Source organism: Diachasmimorpha longicaudata, unplaced genomic scaffold (genome assembly GCF_034640455.1).
Source record: "Diachasmimorpha longicaudata isolate KC_UGA_2023 unplaced genomic scaffold, iyDiaLong2 ctg00000380.1, whole genome shotgun sequence".
NCBI lineage: Eukaryota > Metazoa > Arthropoda > Insecta > Hymenoptera > Braconidae > Diachasmimorpha > Diachasmimorpha longicaudata.
In genome coordinates this window covers 1-8,072 of record NW_026974115.1, presented here as the reverse complement: position 1 = coordinate 8,072, position 8,072 = coordinate 1, and the positions used below count along the sequence as shown (strand labels likewise).

The following is an 8,072-nucleotide window of genomic DNA, read 5'->3' as shown; positions in this document are numbered from 1 at the left end:
CACTCACGTGTGATATCTCTCTCTCTCTCTCTCTCTCTCTTCTCTCTCTCTCTCTCTCATCTCTCTCTCTCTCTCTCTCTCTCTCTCTCTCTCTCTCTCTCTCTCTGTTAGGGGAGTGAATATTTAAAAAGGAAACTTATTGATTCTGGAGTTGTAAATTCCAGGGATTTCAATTTATTCACTCTCAAACTAACTATTACACGCCGAATGGGTTCTTTGTGTAATTAGTTCAGGATTTATGGAATTATTTGGAAAGAGTGAGGATGTGATGGGTGTATATAGGAAGACTTCGATTGTCGAGATTAAACACTTCACTTGATTCACTATTTTTTTGGTTTATTCAAAATAAGGGTGTACACTGTTACTCGATGTAACTACTAAGAGGTTCAAACGTCTACTAACTAACAATTTCAAAATTAAAATTAGTTTGTAAAAATGGAGGTGGTAACTCCCAAAAAATGAATGGATTTGGAGATTTCCCATTGGTGGAAATGCAAAAGAGGTGGGAAAAATAACTATATTTGGGAAACCGGTAGGGGTGTCGGTTATGGGAGGTGGAAGGGAGCAGCACCTTGGGTTTACTAGGGTAAGTGCCTCCCGTGATGAGGATTACTGAGACGAAGCGATTGGTGCAATAAAACATTATTGTGGTTCATCGTAAAAATGTAAGTTAGTTGTAAAATGGATAAAATCTAAGATGATAATTGAAAATGTGGACGAAGGGTCCTCTCTAGAGTTTGATAAAAATATAAATACAGCAATAAAACAATTGAGGGGACAGCTGTACTGAAGATTGAAAGTACCTTTGTTTTATGGATTTATGAAGGTAGGGAAATAGGTCCCCTCGGAATAAAAATAGTTTTTTAGGAAAATTAATGTAGAAATGAAATGATGAGAAATACTAAAAAATTGAGAATGTGAAACATGACACGCAACATACTCCCCCGTTGAGAGCATTGCGATCAAGTCCCTGTAGTAGCAGTGATTGGATCTATTGGTAAAGGTGCGAGTCGTCGCACATTCCGCTCCATGATGTTGGTGGAGGTTTTGACCTTCACCTTGCGGATGATACCATCTTCAGCTGGGAACACTTCGGTGATGCGCCCCATGCGCCATTTGAGAGGAGGCAAATTGTCGTCTCGGAGCAACACCAATGAGCCAATGTTAATATTATGACTGCCTGAGGTCCATTTATGGCGGACGTTGAGTTCGGATAGATATTCCTTGTGCCATCGATTCCAGAAATGCTGCTTCATCTGCTCCAGATGTTGCCAGTGAGATAGACGGTTGGATGGGGTTTCCGACCAGTCTGGAGCTGGGAGGTCTGTTGTTGGTCCTCCATGTAGAAAGTGAGCTGGGGTGAGCGCAGAAAAGTCATTTGGATCCGATGACATGGGCGTGAGGGGTCTGGAATTGAGGATTCCCTCAATTTTAACACAAAGTGTGTTAAGCTGCTGATAGGTGAGCAGCTCATTGGCGATGACTCTCTTCATATGATGTTTGCAGGATTTCACGGCAGCCTCCCATAGGCCACCGCAATGTGGAGATATTGGAGGTATGAAGTGCCACTCGATACCCTGGTGTGTGAGGTTCCTTCGGATGAAGTCTTCATGTTTTTCATCCGTGATGAGACTATGAAGTTCCTTTAGTTCATTATGGGCTCCAGTAAATGTTGTGGCGTTATCAGAGTGGAGTGCCTTACAAGAGGGATGCCTGGAGATGAACCTGCTGAGAGTGGCCAAGAACTCTTCGCTCGTGAGATCACTGACAAGTTCTATATGGACAGCCTTTGTGCTGAAACAAACAAAGATGCAGACCCAAACCTTGATCCTATTACGATTGCGAAGTTTCCTTTCCTTGATGAAGAAAGGGCCACAGTAGTCCACTCCTGTATGTGTGAATGGTCTTGATTGTGTGATACGTTCGCGAGGTAGATTGCCCATGGGATAGCTTACGGTTGGAGGATTCACTCGGGCGCAACTGATGCACTTGTTGATGAGGAATCGTGTCTGATTGCGTCCATCCATGGGCCAAAAACGTTGTCTTACTAAATGAAGAGTGTTTTGGATTCCTGAATGTAAGCTGAAGAGGTGTGTTTCCTGGATGATGAGGTTGGTTATATGATGTCCCTTGGGCAGCAGGATTGGATGGATTCCATCGAGAGGCAACGTTTTGTGTTTTTTAAGTCGTCCACCGACTCGTATTAGATGATTCTCATCAAGCTGAACACTGAGGTTGATGAGACGACTCTTGGGATGAAGAGATTTTCCTTCTTGAAGCAATCTGAGTTCTGACTTGAAAGTTTCTTGTTGAAGCAGTTGGAGAATCAGAATTTCGGATCGTTTCAACTCCTGAAGGGTCAGATGAGAAGATTTAACCTTGGTTTTCCAACGAAGACACAAGGCCATGATCCTCTTGAGCCGTTGAAAGGAGGAGTAACGTTGAAGAAGAGGATTCCTGGGTGGAGATGACACTAGGAGTACTGTAGCCTTTTTGAGTTCAGGAAGGTCTATTGGTTTCCCGATGTTGAAGTGTGGCCAATGTTCTTCATCCCCTTGAAGCCAGCTGGGTCCATGCTTCCAGAGATCGTTTTGGAGAAAGACTGAAGAGAGTTGCCCTCGAGATATGGCGTCTGCGGGATTTTCGTGTGTTCGAACGTGTTTCCAGTTAGTAGGATCGGTTAGCTCTTGGATTCTGGCCACTCGATTGGCCACAAACCTTTGGAGAAGATGAGGAGGAGTTTTGATCCAATGAAGAACAACTGTTGAGTCAGACCAAAAAATTGCTCTTCCTGGTTCGATGTGTGTAGCCTTCTTCACGATGTCATATAGTTTGGAAAGTAACTCTGCTGCACAGAGCTCTAGACGTGGAGTGGTTTGCTCGCTGGTGTGATTGATGGGCGTGATGCGTGATTTAGCACAGTACAGATTGACCTGTACCTCTCCAGTCGGGCTGATGGAACGTAGATAGATGCAAGCACCATATGCACGGTTGCTAGCATCACAAAATCCATGAAGATCAAATTGTTCACTGCTGATGGCCTGACGTCGAAATTGGATTTCATTCAGCAGAGGTAGCTGTGAAACAAATTCATGCCACTGAGTGTAGATTTCAGTAGGCACTGAGTCATCCCAATCTAGTTTGAGTCGCCAGAGCTGCTGTTGGATGATTTTGGCGTGTGTGATGACTGGGTTGAGCAGACCAAGTGGATCGTAGATGCGGGCTACATCTGAGGCAATTGTCCTCATGGTGGTGGTGTCTCTAGTAGCTATTGGATTGACGGTATATACAATGCTGTCATTTTTCGAATCCCAGCGGACACCGAGCGTTTTAAGTGCTGAATCAGCTCCTCCGAGTAGCTGGATATTCACTGTGGATTCTGGGAGACCATGGAGGACATCTGGAGAATTGGAGGCACATTGCCTGAGATTGAATCCCCCTGTCTTTAGAAGATCGATCATCTCGTCTCTAAGTTGTAGAGCTTCTTCAAGTGTGCTGGTGCCGGTGAGAAGGTCATCTACGTAGAGATCTTGTTTTAGTTTTGCTGAAGCAAGAGGAAATCTTTCCCTCTCATCGTCAGCGAGTTGATGCAGACATCTGACTGCGAGATAAGGAGCTGGGGCGAGTCCAAACGTCACTGTTTGCAACTCGTATGTTTGAATTTGTTCGTGCTCCCGCCAGAGAATGCGTTGAAATTTTGTATCTTCAGGTCTCACAAGAACTTGACGATACATCTTTTCGATGTCACCGGTCAGGATGAAGTTATGAGTTCTGAAGCGGAGGACGAGGGACAGGATGTCGTCTTGTATGGTCGGCCCGACCATGAGTGCATCATTCAGGGAGATGCCAGTGCTGGATCGTGCTGAGCCATCAAAGACGACGCGAGTCTTAGTGGTGAGGCTGGTCTCCTTGAAGACCGCGTGGTGTGGAAGGTAAAAGCCCTCTTCCACTTCCGTGTCGATTTTTCTCATGTGACCGAGTTGCTTGTATTCGTCGATAACAGCAGTATAGTCAGCCATGAGGGTTGGATCCCACTGGAATTTTCGTTCCAGTGCGAGGAGTCTGCGTTTGGCTTGAAGGTAGGATGTGCCGAGTAGTTCTTTCCTCTGGTTGAACGGGAGGGCCACCACATAACGACCTTCTGGAGTACGCGAAACATGCTTTTGAAAATGTTGTTCACATACCTGCTCGATTTCGGATTGATGGCTTGCCTTGATGCCGATGTCCTCAATCTCCCAGAATTTCTTGAACTCCTTGATGATATCGGTGAAATGACATCTAGCCATTGAAGTGTCGATATCATCGTTGACGTTGCCGCAGATGATCCATCCTAGTTGAGTCTTCTGAAGATAAATATCTGATGCCTTGGGAAGCTTAATCAGCGAGTTGATGCAGACATCTGACTGCGAGATAAGGAGCTGGGGCGAGTCCAAACGTCACTGTTTGCAACTCGTATGTTTGAATTTGTTCGTGCTCCCGCCAGAGAATGCGTTGAAATTTTGTATCTTCAGGTCTCACAAGAACTTGACGATACATCTTTTCGATGTCACCGGTCAGGATGAAGTTATGAGTTCTGAAGCGGAGGACGAGGGACAGGATGTCGTCTTGTATGGTCGGCCCGACCATGAGTGCATCATTCAGGGAGATGCCAGTGCTGGATCGTGCTGAGCCATCAAAGACGACGCGAGTCTTAGTGGTGAGGCTGGTCTCCTTGAAGACCGCGTGGTGTGGAAGGTAAAAGCCCTCTTCCACTTCCGTGTCGATTTTTCTCATGTGACCGAGTTGCTTGTATTCGTCGATAACAGCAGTATAGTCAGCCATGAGGGTTGGATCCCACTGGAATTTTCGTTCCAGTGCGAGGAGTCTGCGTTTGGCTTGAAGGTAGGATGTGCCGAGTAGTTCTTTCCTCTGGTTGAACGGGAGGGCCACCACATAACGACCTTCTGGAGTACGCGAAACATGCTTTTGAAAATGTTGTTCACATACCTGCTCGATTTCGGATTGATGGCTTGCCTTGATGCCGATGTCCTCAATCTCCCAGAATTTCTTGAACTCCTTGATGATATCGGTGAAATGACATCTAGCCATTGAAGTGTCGATATCATCGTTGACGTTGCCGCAGATGATCCATCCTAGTTGAGTCTTCTGAAGATAAATATCTGATGCCTTGGGAAGCTTAATCTGCCCAATGCTGAGCGCGGCGATTGAGGTGCTGGAGCCTAGTAGCAGGTGAACTGGTGCAGGTTTGTGAAACTCTGGATCCGCAAGTGGTAAGTTTGGAGGTATCTCCATGACTTCTCTGTCCACTTGCTCGGTGGGAAGTAGACCAGAAATCCTTGGTATTATGAGGAAGCTCAATTCTCGTTTGAAGCCGTTGAGACGAGATGCAATCGTTGTGTGGATTTTACGATGTACCACAGTTGATAATTCATTCAAGGCTCCAATTGGGATTGAGCAACTGAGCTTATTGATCCCTAATTTGTCTGCAAACTCTTCCGTAATGAAGTTCTTTGTCGACGCAGTGTCGATAAGTGCTCGACATTGGAGTGGTCGTTTGGCGTTATTGAAGATGTTGACCATTGCCGTTGGGAGGACATCCTGTCCAGATGATCCAAGTGGAAGAGACATGGCGATTGGTGTAGGTGTAGCCTCCGGATATAGTCATGCATCAGACCTTGAAGATGACGCAGCCTTTTCAAAGTGGATTTTTGTGTGATGTTTCTCCTTACAGATCTTGCAGCGGCTGTTTGAAATACATTCTTCATAACCGTGTCCCTTGGAAAGACAGTTGAGACAACGATTTTGGTTACGAATTAATTTATCGCGTTGAGGAATGTTCATTTCGTCAAATTTAGGGCATTCATATATCCTGTGGCCTACTTCTGTGCATACTGGACACTTCCTGGTGTTGGTGGTCATGAACGTCTGGGCTCTAGTAACGTTGGAGGTGCTGGAGTGGTTGGACATCTTCTGACCTCTAGAAGATGGTCTTTGCGTGGAGACCTTCGGCTGAGTCTGTGGTGTCTTTTGTTTGTTTGTTTCACGCCCAGTCGTTTGAGCACAGATGCCACGTTTTTCAATGAATTTTAGAAGTAGATTGTAATCTGGTATGTCATTACCTTCAATCGTTGTTTCCCATTGGAAGACTACTTCGGTGTCCAGTAAGTTGGTGATGAGAGTGGTGTATACGGCATTCAAGAGGACCTCTGCATCGCCAAAGGCATTGAGAGATTGAGCCTGTTGTCTGATGATGTTGACGATCTCAATCTCGGATTTCTGCGGCTGCTTGGAGAGGTCGAAGAGGGTTTGCCAATGTCGTTGGAGAGCTTGCCTAGGCTTGTCAAATTTCTCGTCGAGAAGCATCCAAGCTATCTTGTAATTGGCGTCTGTATACTCCAGGTTTGCAATAGCTTCAGCGGCTGGCCCGGTTACGCAATTCTGCAGATATTGTAGTTTGACAACATCGTTGGTGTATGGATCATTCCCAATACGTGCATTGTATTGGTCCCTGAACCCTCGATATTTGTCATAACTGCCCGCGAATGTGGGAAGTGAAATTTCGGGCAATTTGATTCGATATGATTTTCGAGAAGCGGCTGGATCTTGCTGCGGTTGAGCTGGTAGGAATGGTGATGGAGTTCTGGCGTTTTTTGTATTGATTAGATTTTTCATAAAACCTTTCAGATAGTGGAAATTTTCCTCGATGTCATCAGCCTCATTTTCGTGAGCGGTTAAGTTTGCTGAGTCCATCGTGTAAAGCTCCTCGTTGCTGATTTCCCATTCTCGAAATTTTTCGATGAGAGTTTCTAGTTTGGCATCAATATGCTCCGCTGTGGCGTTTGGACCTTCCCTCTCGGCCCATCTTCTATTCTTCGTCATGCGAATTTTGAAGGCTGTGCGTTTGCCCTTTAGGGTTTCGATGTTCGTCATTGTGAAGGTTGTAGCGTCACTTTCACTGTTTCGGGTTGAACCAGGTGGAGTATGGAGTGTCATGGACGTTGATGAGCTCCCCCGGTGGCTAGCAGAGCTGAACACTGATTTTTTATGTTGGATGCACTACACTGTAGGATAGGATAGAGTAGTTACGATCCGGCTCGAAGGACCAAAAATGTTAGGGGAGTGAATATTTAAAAAGGAAACTTATTGATTCTGGAGTTGTAAATTCCAGGGATTTCAATTTATTCACTCTCAAACTAACTATTACACGCCGAATGGGTTCTTTGTGTAATTAGTTCAGGATTTATGGAATTATTTGGAAAGAGTGAGGATGTGATGGGTGTATATAGGAAGACTTCGATTGTCGAGATTAAACACTTCACTTGATTCACTATTTTTTTGGTTTATTCAAAATAAGGGTGTACACTGTTACTCGATGTAACTACTAAGAGGTTCAAACGTCTACTAACTAACAATTTCAAAATTAAAATTAGTTTGTAAAAATGGAGGTGGTAACTCCCAAAAAATGAATGGATTTGGAGATTTCCCATTGGTGGAAATGCAAAAGAGGTGGGAAAAATAACTATATTTGGGAAACCGGTAGGGGTGTCGGTTATGGGAGGTGGAAGGGAGCAGCACCTTGGGTTTACTAGGGTAAGTGCCTCCCGTGATGAGGATTACTGAGACGAAGCGATTGGTGCAATAAAACATTATTGTGGTTCATCGTAAAAATGTAAGTTAGTTGTAAAATGGATAAAATCTAAGATGATAATTGAAAATGTGGACGAAGGGTCCTCTCTAGAGTTTGATAAAAATATAAATACAGCAATAAAACAATTGAGGGGACAGCTGTACTGAAGATTGAAAGTACCGTTGTTTTATGGATTTATGAAGGTAGGGAAATAGGTCCCCTCGGAATAAAAAATAGTTTTTTAGGAAAATTAATGTAGAAATGAAATGATGAGAAATACTAAAAAATTGAGAATGTGAAACATGACACTCTCGCTCTCTCTCTCTCTCTCTCTCTCTCTCTCTCTCTCTCTCTCTCTCTCCTCTCTCTCTCTCTCTCTCTCTCTCTCTCTCTCTCTCTCTCTCTCTCTCATCTCTCTCTCTCTCTCTCATATCACAACGTGAGT

The 8,072-nt window shown here is 44.6% G+C and overlaps 3 protein-coding genes across 3 annotated transcripts; all 3 read right to left on the bottom strand.

The window, feature by feature from the left end:
• Positions 1-962: 962 nt before the first annotated feature.
• LOC135172511 (uncharacterized) lies at positions 963-4,286 on the bottom strand. The gene has a single exon (XM_064138545.1). The coding sequence runs from the start codon at positions 4,284-4,286 to the stop codon at positions 963-965; it is 3,324 nt and encodes a 1,107-aa protein (XP_063994615.1).
• An 88-nt stretch (positions 4,287-4,374) lies between these two features.
• On the bottom strand, positions 4,375-5,628 carry LOC135172510 (uncharacterized). Its single transcript, XM_064138544.1, has one exon. It carries the CDS (start codon positions 5,626-5,628, stop codon positions 4,375-4,377), a length of 1,254 nt encoding a protein of 417 aa, XP_063994614.1.
• A 33-nt stretch (positions 5,629-5,661) lies between these two features.
• On the bottom strand, positions 5,662-6,993 carry LOC135172508 (uncharacterized). The gene has a single exon (XM_064138543.1). The coding sequence runs from the start codon at positions 6,991-6,993 to the stop codon at positions 5,662-5,664; it is 1,332 nt and encodes a 443-aa protein (XP_063994613.1).
• Between the last annotated feature and the right edge of the window lie 1,079 nt (positions 6,994-8,072).